The sequence below is a fragment of the Eumetopias jubatus genome, unplaced genomic scaffold (genome assembly GCF_037043125.1).
Source record: "Eumetopias jubatus isolate StellerSeaLion01/CBP00866 unplaced genomic scaffold, mEumJub1_p1.0 scaffold_2, whole genome shotgun sequence".
Taxonomy (NCBI): domain Eukaryota; kingdom Metazoa; phylum Chordata; class Mammalia; order Carnivora; family Otariidae; genus Eumetopias; species Eumetopias jubatus.
This window is the reverse complement of record NW_028274808.1, coordinates 168,936,617-168,951,131: the sequence shown is the minus strand read 5'-3', so window position 1 is coordinate 168,951,131 and position 14,515 is coordinate 168,936,617. Positions and strand designations below refer to the sequence as shown.

General features: G+C 48.9%; 1 protein-coding gene across 1 annotated transcript in view; it reads right to left on the bottom strand.

Annotated features, from left to right (window-relative positions):
* Positions 1–2,098: 2,098 nt before the first annotated feature.
* The window catches only part of APBB2 (amyloid beta precursor protein binding family B member 2), a 340,123-nt gene continuing 327,706 nt past the window's right edge, over positions 2,099–14,515 (bottom strand). Inside the window, exons 8-13 of the mRNA XM_088021349.1 lie at positions 13,721–13,835; positions 11,529–11,616; positions 10,561–10,644; positions 8,763–8,878; positions 6,887–7,066; positions 2,099–2,266 (exon numbers count right to left, since the gene is read on the bottom strand). Coding sequence (XP_087877475.1) covers positions 2,099–2,266; positions 6,887–7,066; positions 8,763–8,878; positions 10,561–10,644; positions 11,529–11,616; positions 13,721–13,835 — 751 coding nt within the window. The remainder of the gene's footprint in view (positions 2,267–6,886; positions 7,067–8,762; positions 8,879–10,560; positions 10,645–11,528; positions 11,617–13,720; positions 13,836–14,515) is intronic.

Genomic DNA, 14,515 nt, shown 5'->3' with positions numbered 1-14,515 from the left:
ACGATGGCACTGGTTATTTCAGGTAGAACAGTATACAGGCTGGTGAGAAGTAGGATTCATTTCTAGGGTGACATCTTTTTTGTCATAACACTAGAGTGCTAGCAAACAGTTCCAGAATTCTGAGGGAACAGAGTCAGGAGGCCACCTACTCCATTATGTTCTCTGGTGGCTAAGTACCATGAGTTAGGACTATCTCTACCACCAGTACCACCACCTCTGGAAAATCTCGGAAGTTGAACAGGCCGCACGGCATGTAAGAGCCTGTCCTCTACAACACTTTTGAGGCACACTGCAGGGAAAGAGGCCTGGACTGAGAGAGGGCAATGGTTTTATGATTAAGACTGCTGTGTGAGGGACTTGGATGTATTCCCCTCCTTCTACAGGGAATTCTAAGATTTCTTGACAGTAACTGGATATGCCCAGAGTAACTGTGGAGAGACCCTTCCTCACTGATGTGGAAGGAGCATGACTTACAACAGAGCTGGGAAGCGTGGGTTCTCATCCGGGTTCTCTCGCAAACTTCTGAGAGGTCTTAGGCTACATGACTGAGCCTCTTGGTACTTTATACATATTTTTATTTCTCAAATGTGTTTAGTACCTTTCTCTACCTCGTAAGGCTCAAATGGTTACCCCATTTGAATGTGGAAGCCGTTTTAACAAGTACATCGCAGTAGATAAACAAAGTGTTACTTTTTATAACGATGTCTTAAAATGTTAATTTTGACATTAAAAAGTAAATAAGACTAATATTTAGATTGGTCTCCTTAGCAACTTCCTTTTAAGATAATGTCAACAAAAGTCTAAATCTGTGTATCTTTATAGGTGAGAAAAGAGAAGCAGGAAAATGCTTTTTGGGAAACTTGTTAAGCAGTCCAGTGTTGCTATGTATATTTTGCTCTGATATGAAATATTTAAATCTTGAAAAAAATAGAAATTTAAAAATATATCTAGTAAAGTCCAACATATTCTAATATTAAATACATAACTTCAGAAAGGTTCGATTTAATGTAATTTGTTGCCATGGACAATACATGATGGACAGACAGCTTTCTGGGCAAAAAGCATGAGGGTAAGACTGAGCTGGATACGGAATCCTAGCAGAACGTTTCACTAGGAAGACGAACATAATAATGTGGTGGTGGAGACCCAAAATATAAATGACATTTCCTCAACTCCAAATTGCATATTGGCTAATTATCAAACTAAGGATGAAAGGCGTAGGAGAAATATTTCATTTTAATGTTGTTTGTGTAGAGAATGGCCATAGTGAACTATAATTCTCTAGCTGCATTGTACAATATAAGGCAGAAGTTTGAAACACGTCCCACCCGAAATGCGTTCTGATTTTCTTTCCTTTTTCTTTTTCCTTTTTTTTTTAAATAATCGGTTTGAAAGCCATCTAGAAAAGCTATTTTTTTGCCCGATTTTAATTGCTCAAACTTGGTATGCTTTTCAATTCTGAAGTTTCACTTTCCCCCCCAACATCCCACAAGCAGCTGTAGACCTGAAATGGCGTCCGTGCGTCCAAGAGCTCGTCAAGGAAAGCCGCCAGCTGGTTTCTGTACTGATGCCGACAGCCGGTGTTGTCAAGCAAAAGGTCTGATTTCGTGAAAGACTGAAACAAAAACTCCTCATCCTATTTTTACAGCAATTCAATGGTATCTGGCACGCGGTGGCTACTCCAAGGCTGGACACGGGGCCAAGTGCTTGTGACAGATCCAATCCAGGAGACAATGAAACTAACTCCAGCGTCGTTCACCCCAAGGACTCAGCTTTAGTTCACGAGGAGGGCTGTGGCCACATTCTTCTCCGTGTGCGTGAAGTCAAGTAATGGTCACCATATTTACAGTAAGAAAAAGACCTTCCACTGCTCAGGATGTATCTGACTGATAGCAAAAAAAATTAGTCATGCTTCTTTTCATATCACAGGATGGTGGCAAGACGAGAGAACATGCTTGTCTAACACTGTTTGGTTAAGGATTAATTCTCTGAAGACAAAGCATCAGCAACTGAATGGAAGGCCAGGTATCAGTTCATCTTCTTTAGTGTAGCTATTCAATCTTCAGGGACGTAGTCCGGAATCCTTTAACATACGCAGCTATGGTGTCTCTGTGACAGGGCGTTTCTGTTTCAAAGTGTCAATGAGGGATAAGACCCCCCGTTTTACATTGGTTGTGACCCGTCTGGTCACCGAGTCTGCTGGCGGAGGAGGTGGTCGAACTTTCTGGGAAGGCGGCCTGGCTACCAAGCACTTCTGGTATCGTAACTGAAATGAAACAAAAGTGTTTTATGGTCGTTAATGACATGTCATCCCTTCTTGTTTAATTCCATTTTAATTCACCAATACATTTACTTCCAAAATGTAATGACCTAGCTCCTATACATAAACCCAAGAGTTTATTTCTTAATGTGGGTATTTGAAATGTTCTTAAAAGATCATTAGGCTTGGGGCACGTGGGCGGCTCAGTCAGTTAAGCATCTGACTCCTGATCTCAGCTCAGGTCTCGATCTCAGGGAAAAAAAAGATCATTCGGCTCAACAAAGGTGTGGTGGCTTTTGCCACCCTTCTCCACCCTCCACTTGTTCTCTGTATGGACAGGCTGTAATTAATATACCTAAGAGTCAAAGAGCTAATGAAAAGGACAAGGATCGGGAGAGACAATCCTCGAGTTTTGTGGGAGACAGGTACAACTCTGTACATGAGGTGAGTGCTCATGGCTAACTGGGAGACAACACGGTAGAAAGGGCACAGTCTGGGGGCGCCTGGGTGGCTCAGTCGTTAAGCGTCTGCCTTCGGCTCAGGTGATGATCCCAGGGTCCTGGGATCGAGCCCCACATCAGGCTCCCTGCTCAGCGGGAGCACTCACCCTGCTTGTGTTCCCTCTCTCACTGTATCTCTCTCTGTCAAATAAATAAATAAAATCTTAAAAAAAGAAAGAAAGAAAGGAAGAAAGAAAGGGCACAGTCTGAATCTAGGCTCTATCACTTATGTGAACTGTATGACCCAAGCAAGGTACTCCATCTCTCAGCCTCAGTTGCTTCCATGTAAAATGGCACAAAGCTGGGACCTTTACAGAGGGCATTACGATTAAGGAATCCTTGCAGAATGCCGAAAACTGGCCTAGCAACACCGAAGGCGTTCAGAAATGTTCGTTCCTTTTCCTGTTTCCTGCTTTAATAAAACAGAAGGATGTGTACAGATTTCAGGATACATTTTATCTGCAAGTCCAAATCCTAGTGGATTTAAAAATTTTAAGTAATCTCAAATTCACGACCCCAAGATCAAGAGTTGCACGCTCCGCCGACCGAGCCAGCCAGAAGCCCCTAAATCCTAATGGGTTTTAAAATGTCCATTAGCACTGTTGGCACCACAGTTTCTCTCCTTCAGAAATGTAACACAATCCACCCGCTTTTATATTAATGAAAAGGTAAGCAATTCTTCAAAATTAGATACAAAGGTTAAAATTTACCAAATACGTTTTTTCCTAATCCAAGCACTTTAAAATAATTAATTCCATAGCTGATTTTTTTAAACTCTACTTAAATATCAATAGGTTCTTTAGTACAGTGTGAAACAGGCTGATGCTTCCCCACGGGAAGCATAAACTACAGGAAGGACTCTTGAGTCACAAAGCCCAGAGATTACAGAACTAGCCCCTTTCGACCCAGTCATCCAAGAAAGGATTTCTCGTTTCCTCTCTGCAAGGTACCTTGCTAGGTCTGCATCACAACCCAAACCACACACTTCCAAAGCACAGATTTGTAAATGGGCAGGTGTCGCATCATGGTGCACTGGACTAGGAATCTCTCCTGGGAGGTGTGTCCAGTGTGAGTCAAAATTGCACCTGATGAATTTCATGAAGGCTCCCTCTCTCCTGAATTTCACCAAAATATCCACAGCTGGGCCCATACCACACAACTGCAAAAGATGCCTAAAAATTAAGGAGATTCAAAAGAGTGTGTCAACACCACAGGTATTTCAGATGGTATAAATTCATGCGCAGATAGTTCAGACAGAGGTTCATGCAGATCGGACTCAAGAGGAAAGCCACTGAGTCAGAAATGCTGGGATCCGAGTGTAAAGAGTGGGATGTTATCAGTGCGCCTTCATACCGGATTGGCCGAGCCGCTTCAGCCGGCTGCCCTATTACAATTAAAATCGTAAGCAAGTGAGGGGCGCCTGGGTGGCTCAGCTGGTTAAGCGACTGCCTTCGGCTCAGGTCATGATCCTGGAGTCCCGGGATCGAGTCCCACCCACATCGGGCTCCCTGCTCGGCGGGGAGTCTGCTTCTCCCTCTGACCCTCCCCCCTCTCATGTGCTCTCTCTCTCTCATTCTCGCTCTCAAATAAGTAAATAAAAAATCTTTAAAAAAAATCGTAAGCAAGTGAGTAAAAATTGTTTCTTAGAGAGAAAAAGAGTCTGGGAATCAGAAAACAAACTGTAACCAGTGATAAAGCTAATTATTTGTCACCAGCATTTAAAATGTACAATTAAGGCTGAAAGCCATTCATTTTACGACTACAACCATCTGTTACGATCCTTTTTCAGTTTCATGAAATACCTAAATAGTCATCCTCCATTTTTGCTTGACTGGATGCTTTCATTGTCTTCATCCCATCTCAGTCTCCCGTGCTTGGTTCGGGGGTCCACCTGGACCCCCCCCAGTCCTGTCCCTTCTCTTGCGGGCAGATCTGAGTTACTATTACTAGCCTCCCGGCTCCAGGGCACTTGACAAAGGCCTGTGGGCAGAAGGACGCCAGCCCCTGAGCACTCGGCACCGGCTCTCGCCTTCGCTCCTCCCTCCTCGCCTCTCCACTAAAAGGTGCCCTTTAAGTCAGCTGGCTCCCTTCCTCCTGCCTCGCCTTCACCATCTAGAGCCCACTTCATCCTCTGCTTCTGTCGCACCCGGCAACTGCGTGTCTACCACACGTAAACAACAGGGAACTCACGCCACCTCCGTCACCACCATCTGCTTCTCTTGGACCCCTAGCATCTGGCTAGTCTCGAAGTCACCGTGACCCAGTGAGGAGGCTAAACCCCAGCCCTAGGCTCTTAATCTACCACCAAGACCTTGCCCCAACTGTATATGTGACCCCCATTCCTTTTCATTTTTTTTAAAAAGATTTTATTTATTTGAGAGAGGGAGAAGCAGACCCCCCGCTGAGCAGGGAGCCCGACATGGGCCCGATTGCCGGACCCTGGGATCATGAGCTGAGCTGAAGGCAGATGCTTAAGCCACCCAGGTGCCCCTATGACCCCCATTTCAATCCAGCTTTGCTAGCTCATTTCCCTCAGTCTAAAAAATGTGTGAGCCCCCCCGCCGCCCCCCGCCATAAAACAAGAAGCAAACTCCCTTACTGTTGTGCTTTGAACTACCCCTTCCTTGTCAGACCTTGGTCGGCTTTCGGGGTCTCTGTTTCTTTTTCCTCCTGGCCACTTCTCAGTCCAGTGTGGTCTTACACTTTTCCTTACAGCACCTTTTACACCACAACCGGCTCACGTGTCTCCCCCTGTAGCTAAGCTCTGTAATGCAAGGATCGGCTCTTACTCGAACTCCCCAGAGTCCAGCCCATAAACGGTGGGTTGAATTAAATGAAGAACCGGTGCTTCAAATTCAGTATTGCTCATCCCCAGCCAGGCGATTCTCTACCACGTTCCAAGCCATCTGCTCCTGCTTACTCCACTGCCAACACTCCTGGTTTAGACCCTCCGGAACCCTCATGCGGACCGGTGGCTTCCTGGTCATTGTCCTTTCAACCCATCCCCTCCTTTAGTTTCTCTTTTGGGGGGAGTATGCTTTTAAAACCCAGTATCAATTCATCGCTCCTGCTTAACAATGTTTGCTGAAGATAAACACGCTGGCATGACCTCACCTCCTTTACTCAGTTCCAGCTACCCAACCTGCTGCTGCGAAGAATTACCACCCACCCCAGGTCTTGATGCCTACATTCATACTGTTCCCTCAGTTTTTCTAGAACTTTTTTGGGGCTCCCGGGTGGCTCAGCCGGTTAAGCGTCTGCCTTCGGCTCAGGTCATGATCCCAGGGTTCTGGGATCGATCCCCACATCGGGCTCCCTGCTTGGCGGGGAGCCTGCTTCTCCCTCTCCCACTCCCCCTGCTTGTGTTCCCTCTCTCGCTGTGTCTCTGTCAAATAAATAAATAAAACCTTAAAAAAAAAAAAACAGAACTTTTTCAGTGCCCAGCGTCATAGGTGCTCAAAGGGTATTTGCAGAATGAAGGATGAGGTATTTTTGTTTGTTTGAAATCCTATACATGGTACAAAGAGCGCAGCTGTGTCACCTGAAAAACTCGGGGTTGAACACAGACTTTGTCTCTTATCACCTTTCCTCTGAGCCTCTGTTTCCTCATAAATAAAACAGAACTAACAACCACCCTACGGACGGTCATTGTAAGGACCAAGTTCACAGATACAAATTAAATATACAAGACTGACGTGCTGAAACCAACTATCTGAAATAAAAATCAATCAACACCCTGAATTTTTTTCAGTCCTAAGCTGGTTCTAAACAGCACCAACTTCTACATGCCCAACATTTTCTAACCGTATACTGAAGTTAATCAGGGATCAAGAATTAAGACTCCTCCAATCTGTAGACTTGATGATCCCTGCTTTCAGGGGTACCGGAGTCCCTACAGAATGTGGCTCCATTGGCCCGGCTTCCTGTCGGCACCCTTGGCCGCTGAGATGGCCAACTGCTCGCCATGATGGATCGTGTCCGCAGGACTGAGGGTGCGACCCAGCAGAGGATCCCTTTAGAGAGGAGACCTATTTTCCTTTGAACGAGGAGCTCCGCACTGATTTCCTGCACGGAGCACAAGAGCAGAGGTGCAGAGCTGCGGCAGCGCCCCAGAGGGACCACTCACCATGCAGGCGGCCTGCACGGCCTCCGACACGTTACCCGCGTTAGGCTCGCACCAGAAAACATGGCACTCGAAGCGTTGGTTCCCGGTGTCCATGATGAAGGCAAACGTATGGACATCCTTCCCGACGCCCATGAAGGACAGGAATCGCACACGGCACTCCACCAAGACTTCCTCTTCATTCTGCAAGACACGCTGTTGAGCAGCCCGCTCTCTGTGAAGCTAGGCAGCAGTCCTACTAAACGGGCTCATTTCTTAAACCGCAGAATCAAGCCCGGAGCAGAGCAGAGACACCAGCATAAAAATATATAGCTCGCCTGGATTTAGCAAGCACTCGTATTTTTCTAGAAAGGCGAGTTTCTAAATGTGTCTGGAGAGGCCATCCCTGCTATGCGGGTGTCTCATCGACGTTTAGTCCGCTCGGAACGTCACTGCGGTTGCGTGTGTTCTGTTCTCTGGCTACCACACTGCGGGCCTGGGCGTCCACGGCGGGCAGCAGCGGGGCCACGCAAACTCGGTAGGCTTTGCTCAGACAGGGCACCCGGCAGCTCAAAACCCGTACGGCCAGGCGAACCTGCTGGAAACCTCGGAGCACCAAGAGAAAAGGAGCCATGACATCTCTTTCCATCAGGTTCTCCTTCCCATGCTAATAGTACGCTGAATCGTATTTCTATCTAAAACCGTGTAGAAAAGCTGCCAAATCACTACCCCCCTCCCCAAACTGGTGTCCATATGGTATCCATATGATGCAGGGTAAAGAAACGTTCGGAATTCATTCTTATGAACACCACATCCTCTGCAGCAACCATATGCAATTTTTGAATTAGTAAACACATCCAGAATGTTGACTTTTGGATCATTAACTCTTGACTTACTAAATATTCACTCAGGTGCTACAGAATTCTTTTATAGCAAATGAAAGGAGCCTGAGGCGCCATGAAGTTTTCTTGGGAGAAACGATGCTTAGGAAGTTTAGGCTGAGATCCGGGTAAGGGTCGGGGAGGGGGGCGGGGCACAGAGGGGGCAGCCCTTGCAGATGCTGAGGGAGAAAAGGGTGTGACACGTTTAAAGACTTAAGACGATCCAGCTTGGCAGGCTGAGGGGCAGGGTCAGTGAGCATCTGACTCCTAACTCCTTCTGCGAAGGTGCATTGGGCTCGAAGGTGACCTCCCAGTGGACAGAATCAAGAGCAGGCCAACGCCTTGGGGGTCTTTCCGTGACAGGTGCCTCACAGAGGGAGAATTAAAAAGTGGTCAGGAGTCTGGAGCAGACTGCTGGACTGAATCCTGAGCTTGCTGCTTCTAGCTGTTGTGAGGCACTTATTCGATCTCCTTGTGCCTCAGTTTCCTCAACCATAAAACTGGGATAATCTGGTCTGAGGCTAAAGCTGGCCTCTGTCAATGACCACTAGCCCCTGCTACTCCTGACAGAACAAACCCCAGGACCTCCCACAACCGAAGCAGCTCCTGTACCCCAACTCCAGACAAACAGCCCTGTCCCCACTGAAGCCTGGAGAGTAGCCCAGAAAACCAAACCCTGCAAGGAGTGACTGCCGGCGTCGTACAGGGACCTCTAGCAAACGATTTCCATCTCTGGGGCACAAGAGGAAGAAAGAATTGGGAGCACCAGAAGAGAAGCTTCTTAGTTCAAAGAAGAGCACAGTGATGCAGAGATCCAGACACAAAGGCAGAAAAAAAAGTTGTTTTTTTTTTTTTAAATGCAGGCCTTTTACTCACAATTAAGCATAACCACCCCTCCCCCCGCACCCCACCCTCCAGAGGTCAAGCCTTGGCTATGTGTCTGTGCTTCACAGGAGATTACTGTATCCAAAGTTTCACCATAACCCACACAGACCACCCCCATGTCCGATCCTGCTCACCTTTTCACTGATGACGGTCACAGTAGCATCGGCCACATTCATGTTCACCGACGGCCAATCCTCCTTGTTGGATGAGGTCATAAGATTTTCTATGGCATTGTTCAGAGTATCCATTCCTGTGGATGGAACAGATTGCTGAACAAGGTCCTAAAGCCATTTATCACTCTCCAGCATGGGCCCAAATCACCCAATAGCAGCTACACCCAAACTGATCTTTTTTTTTTTTTTGTAGCCCCAGAAGACACTTTGAGCATTTCATTCCTTAAAAGAAAAAAAAAATGCCAGCTTTTTCAACAGAAAGAAGGGTCATGAGAACCCCTGGAGAGGTGTAGTGGGTGATGTCCAGTCTAACTGGACCACGGTGCTACTTTCTTTCCAAAGAGTCCCTAGCCCTGAGTACACAGATAGTACTTAAACAAATGTTACCTTTTCCTAAGCAAGGAGCCTTGGGAAAAGGAACGGAACAGAAGCCAGCACTTGCTAGAATACCCCAATCTTCCTCCACCTTACTTTGCCACTTAAACGAGGCCAAGTGTGGAAGGCCTTGTACGTGAGCAGAATGCACTGTTCAAGGGGGCCCCTTGGCTGGGTGTTGGCACAGCTGTTTTCTGCAGCAGCGTGTGGGGGGGAGCTGGGAGAGCGACTCTACTGAGCTATCAGTTGCATACAATTTACTCATTTAAAGTGTACCATGCGAGAGTTTGTAGTGTATTCACAGAGTGGTGCAACCATCACCACAATCAATTTTAGAACATTTTTATCAGCCCGAAAACAAACCCTGTACACTTTCAGGGTTTCATCTAGTTCTTCCCAGCCCCCTGGTCCTAGGCAATTACTGATCCAATTTCTATCTCCAGAGGGCTGTCTCTTCTTGACGTTTCGTACACATGGAATCACGCAGTATGTGGTTCTTTGTTTCTGGCTGCTTTCGTGTGGCATCCTCTCTTCTAGGCTGATCCATGTTGTAGCAGTACTTGATGCCTCTTTACCACCAAATAAAATTACACGGTATGGCGGCATCACAGTTTTATTTTTTGGCAGTATCACATTTTATTAATCTGTTTTGTCAGTTGACGGACATTTGTTCCCACTTTCTGACTCTGACGAATAAATGTAGCTGCGAATGTTTGTGTGGATAGATGTTTTAATTTCGCTTGGGGATATGCCCAGGAGCAGAACTGCTGAGTCCAGTGGTAACCGTGTGTTTGACCTGCTGGACTTTTTTCCAAAGCAGCTGTACCATTTCTCCCAAGCAGGGCATGACGGTTCTGATTTCTCCTCAGCCTTTTCTACCCAGGGAAAGGCTTCATCTCCCAGCCTCCTGTCACCTTGGTAAGTTCTAACCCCTGGGATGGGAGCTGACTGCAGGCTGTGCTGCTTTCAGTCACCCCTGGAAAGGAAAGCACGAGGGCTCCCTCAGCCCCTTCCCCCTGCCCGGTGGTCAATAAGGACCAGAGCAGGTACCCCGGCCCCAGAGACGGAAGCTCCCTCTGAGAAGAGCAGAGCCCTCCAGAGCCCTGGATCACGCGTCTTGGGATAGCTGCATGAATGAGAACCATGTGTCTGCCTTGTTCAAGTCCCTCTGTTCTGTGGACAACATGACCAAGCAGCTTAGCCTGTCCCCTATTGCTCTTCTGATCAGGACCATTTACATGCTATGGCTGCTCACAGGGCAGGGGCCTGATTCAAGACCAGGAAAGGGGATAGAACAACAGCCCCCACCCTCCGGGCAGGGGGGGGCTCCTCCCACGGGCTCCCGAACACTCGCACAGGGAAAGGACATAAGTGCTGCACGTACCAACTGGTTTGTCGACGGGTAACATGCCCAAGTACCACACGTGGAACCTCTGCACCAGCTCAGTCTTTGGTGTCGGAAAATCTACTACAGAGAACAAAAGCAACAGATCTTTCGCTGTGGTTCCAGCACACACCTCAACACAGCCACCGCTCTGCGTTTGGTCTGGATGGCCCAGGGTCTCCCCTCCCCCGGGCCACGGTGCCCCGCTTCCAGAGGAAGAGGCAGCTCCTGTGCTGGGAGAAGAGCCTCTCTCCTAGCAGACGCGGGGGTCCCCCCAGCCCACCGAAATCCCGGTCAGCCTGCCCTTCTGGCAGGGGAGGCGCGGGGGAGCGCCGAGGGCAACGGGTGCATCCGAGCCGCCACCGTCTTTCTGACACACGCTGAACAACCGCTTCTGATGGCCTGTTTGTGAGGCATGCTTGATGCCCAGGGAAGACTTAATCATTCAGGGCACAGAGGCACGAGAAGGAACTACACAGAATCCCCCCAAATATCTGTATTTTTATTTTATGACAGAGGTATAACTGTCATAACTGACAGAGAGCATTATGTTAGTTTCAGGTGTACAACACGGTGACTTGATACTTGTATATACTGCAAAAACAATCACCACGGTAAGTCTGCTTTACGTTCATCATTATACTTAAGAAAAACATTTTTTTCCCCACATCAACCCACATATTTTTAAACTAGCTGGTTCTTACCCCACGCTGTACCTGAGTTATAAAACCACTAAAGATAATATTCTTTCATCTTGTCCAGTAACAAGAAAACTCATCCTGGCCTTCTGTGCCTCATCCTATTGACACAAAGTTAACTCTGTGCCCAGGAGGACCCCGGGTGCTTGCTCAGCGAGCATCTGTTGGCTTGAGCATGGTTTCTCAAGACGCAGGGAAGGGCCTCTGGCTCTGACTAGGACGGACAGCGGGACGGCGCCAGCATGAGGAGAGCGGCCGCCGCTGACCTACCTTGCAAGGGCACGTCGAGGTTCACATTGGCTCTTTCCTGTAAGGAGCTGCAGGCCAGGGCTTTGGCATTCTTCCGTTCGGCCATAATCTGAAGAAGAGAAAACACACCTGTGGTCTGTGGCTACAGACCCCATGTCTTCAGCTAGTCCTGCCAGGAGAGGGTCTGAGCTGACCTGGCTTCCGAGTCAAACAGGCTTTAGTCTACGGCCTGACTTCCCGCCCCTGTACTGCTGAGCTGTTTTGAGAACTATGCTCCTTTTCACCAGGGGTAACAGGCAAGGGACTATCCCTCTGAGTCACAGTCTCCCGATTGCTCGGAAATGATTCCCCCATTCAGCAGGCTCCCGCCTCTAGTGAAACAACCCAAACAGATACCCTCTGCTGGCCCACCGTTGCCCACAGCTACGGACTTGTCCCATTGCTCCTGAATGCTGAGCACTCTTCAGGGCTCTGGGGATAGTGTTTGTAGGTTCAAATCCCACCTTCGCTACTTACTAGCTGTGTGACCTTGGGCCAGTCACCTGACCTCTTGTGCCTCATTTCCTCTTCGCACCTGGGAATCCTAGTATTGATGTCCCCAGTGATAATGTTATGTCAGTTCTGAGGATTCAGTGTCAGCGCTCGGAAATATTCGCTGCTCTCAGGACTATTCCCAAACCCGTCAGCTGTCTACGAAATTGGTGGTCTGCTGCGAGGGGCCACGAGCATCACCTCTTGCTCCTCTTCACTCAGTGCTGTTGCTTTAGGGACTGAAAGAATGCCCCCCTTCGGTGGCCCCACAAGTCACTCACATCGTCATTCCCAGCCCCAAGCTTTGCATTCCAGGTGGAACAGAAGTCGCTTCGGCCCCAGAGCTCCCCGCCAGCCCTCTCTCGGTCCGTGCCTGGGACGGCGGGCCAGAGGGCCACTACCAACAATAGCAGTACCTTTTCCCGAGCACTTCCTCTGTGCTGGGCTGTGTTCTGGGGGCTTGCCACGAGAACACGAGCTCCACAAGGACAAAGACTGTTTTCCCCCATTTTAGTCTCTGCTGTGTTCTTAGAACAGTACCCCGTAAATGGCATTCCGAGCTATTGGCTGCGTGACTGAATGAAGGCAATGACAAGGAAGGGGCATGCTGCACGGGCCTTTCGACGCCGGAGTGGTATAGAGGATGGCCGCCGGGATTAGGGCAGCAGACTGGTCCCAGCTCCTACCCATCCCTTAGGAAACGTGGCTGGCACCTGCCTTGCTTCTGCTGCTCAGACACCGGGCTACAACCTGGGCAGGGTAGCTGAGGGAGCACTGTAACGAGGCCAGGACTTGACATCCGCCTCAAACCAGAAAGGTGACATCCAGCAGAGGTGACGGCCAAGTCCCATGTTCAGATTAAGTCAGTCTAGGGAGCGGAAAGGCCTGGCCACAGAACATCCATGACAGTGCCCTGGGGATCTGGCCAACAGCTATTTGAACACAAGCTGGCACGTGATGTGGTTGCTAAAAACATCAATCACCCCCGTCCTGTACTCCTTGAAGGTCAAGGGACAGAGTGGCCCGTGGTCTTTTCTCCACTGGCTTGCCCGTGGGACACTGTGTTCATTCAGGGGGACCCAACTAGAGTATGCAGAAGAAGAGGGGTAGGAGCCTCGTAACCTTGGGACCCAAAAGAGATGGGGCTTCTGGAGAAAGGAGGAAGACAGGAGCAGGAAGACTGGACAGCTATCTAGCGCCCCCAAACGTACAGGTACAGCCAACAGCTTCAAATGTCTTCAAACGGTAAAGGGCTGCCCAGGCAAAGAGACAAAAATGGAGGAATCTTTCTCTGTTGCTCTAGATCACACATCTCATGTAACTACGTGGAGGTTCTAGAGAGGATGATTTCAGGTCTACGCAAGGATGAACTCTAGAACAGCCAGAGCTGCTGATTAATAGAACAGTCTCCTGAAAAGTACAAGACCCTGTTAATGGAGGTCAACAGAGATCCCAGGCAGAGGATGGGGATGTTCCTTTCAGGACTGCTCTGCTGGAGGGAAGGAGGGGGCGCTAGTCCGGCGATGCCCAGCTGCCTGTCCTCATTCTGAGGCTCTGAGGCTCTGTGACTCTGGCTAAAGCAGCAGAACGTCACCAGTGTGAGACCCGGACCACACCCGCTTCCCTGCTCAGGCGGTGAGAAAAGACAGGGAGACGCACCACTGCGCCCTGACCCACCTTACCTTGGAACAGATTTCGTGGAGACTTGTGGCGATGGCTTTTGCTGGTGTGTCACATCGAAACACATGACATTTCAAAATTCTTGTGTCTTTGTCTCTTGCTACATAAGCAAAATCTCTGTGCAAACAACATTTATCAGTGCATTAGAAAAGGAACCTCTAACAGCACACGCTCTAGTTACGTGTTAGCTGAGCAGGCAGCCAGCAGGTCAGTGGTAAACAGAGTATGTATGCAATGGTTAAAAAAACAAAATTCAAACTTCAACAGCTACCTAAAAAACAGAGGAACAACTCCATGGATTTGAGAATTCGTTGCTGAGTAAAATAACTACAATGTTTCCCAAAGTCAGGGCCCCGAGCTCCTGGAATCTCTTATGGCCCCTAACAAAGCCCGGTATTTTTTATGAGCCTTCTATCTCGAGGAACAACAAATACTGTGATTATGGAGGAGAACTGTGGCAAGCGCGGTGGTGCAGCGGGGGCGGAACGAGAGGCTCTGATGTGTACATGTGCCCGGAGTACGAGCAGACCCCCGGCCGCTGGGACGAGGGGACGGGCGGTCCCCGGGTGGCCTGCCCCACAAGGATGCAGCACAGACTGAGATCCCGTCAAAGGCATTTGACCCCGTCCAGTGGCGCTCCGCTCCAGAGCTCAGGGGGACAGTGGCAGCTCCCCCTCTGCTGGGAGCTCACACGCCTTGGGGAGCGAGTGGCTGGCATTGGACTTGAGCATCTGTTTGACCGAAGACAGGGATAACGACTGGGACGGTGCCCGGCTTCAAAAGGACCGGGCTGTACG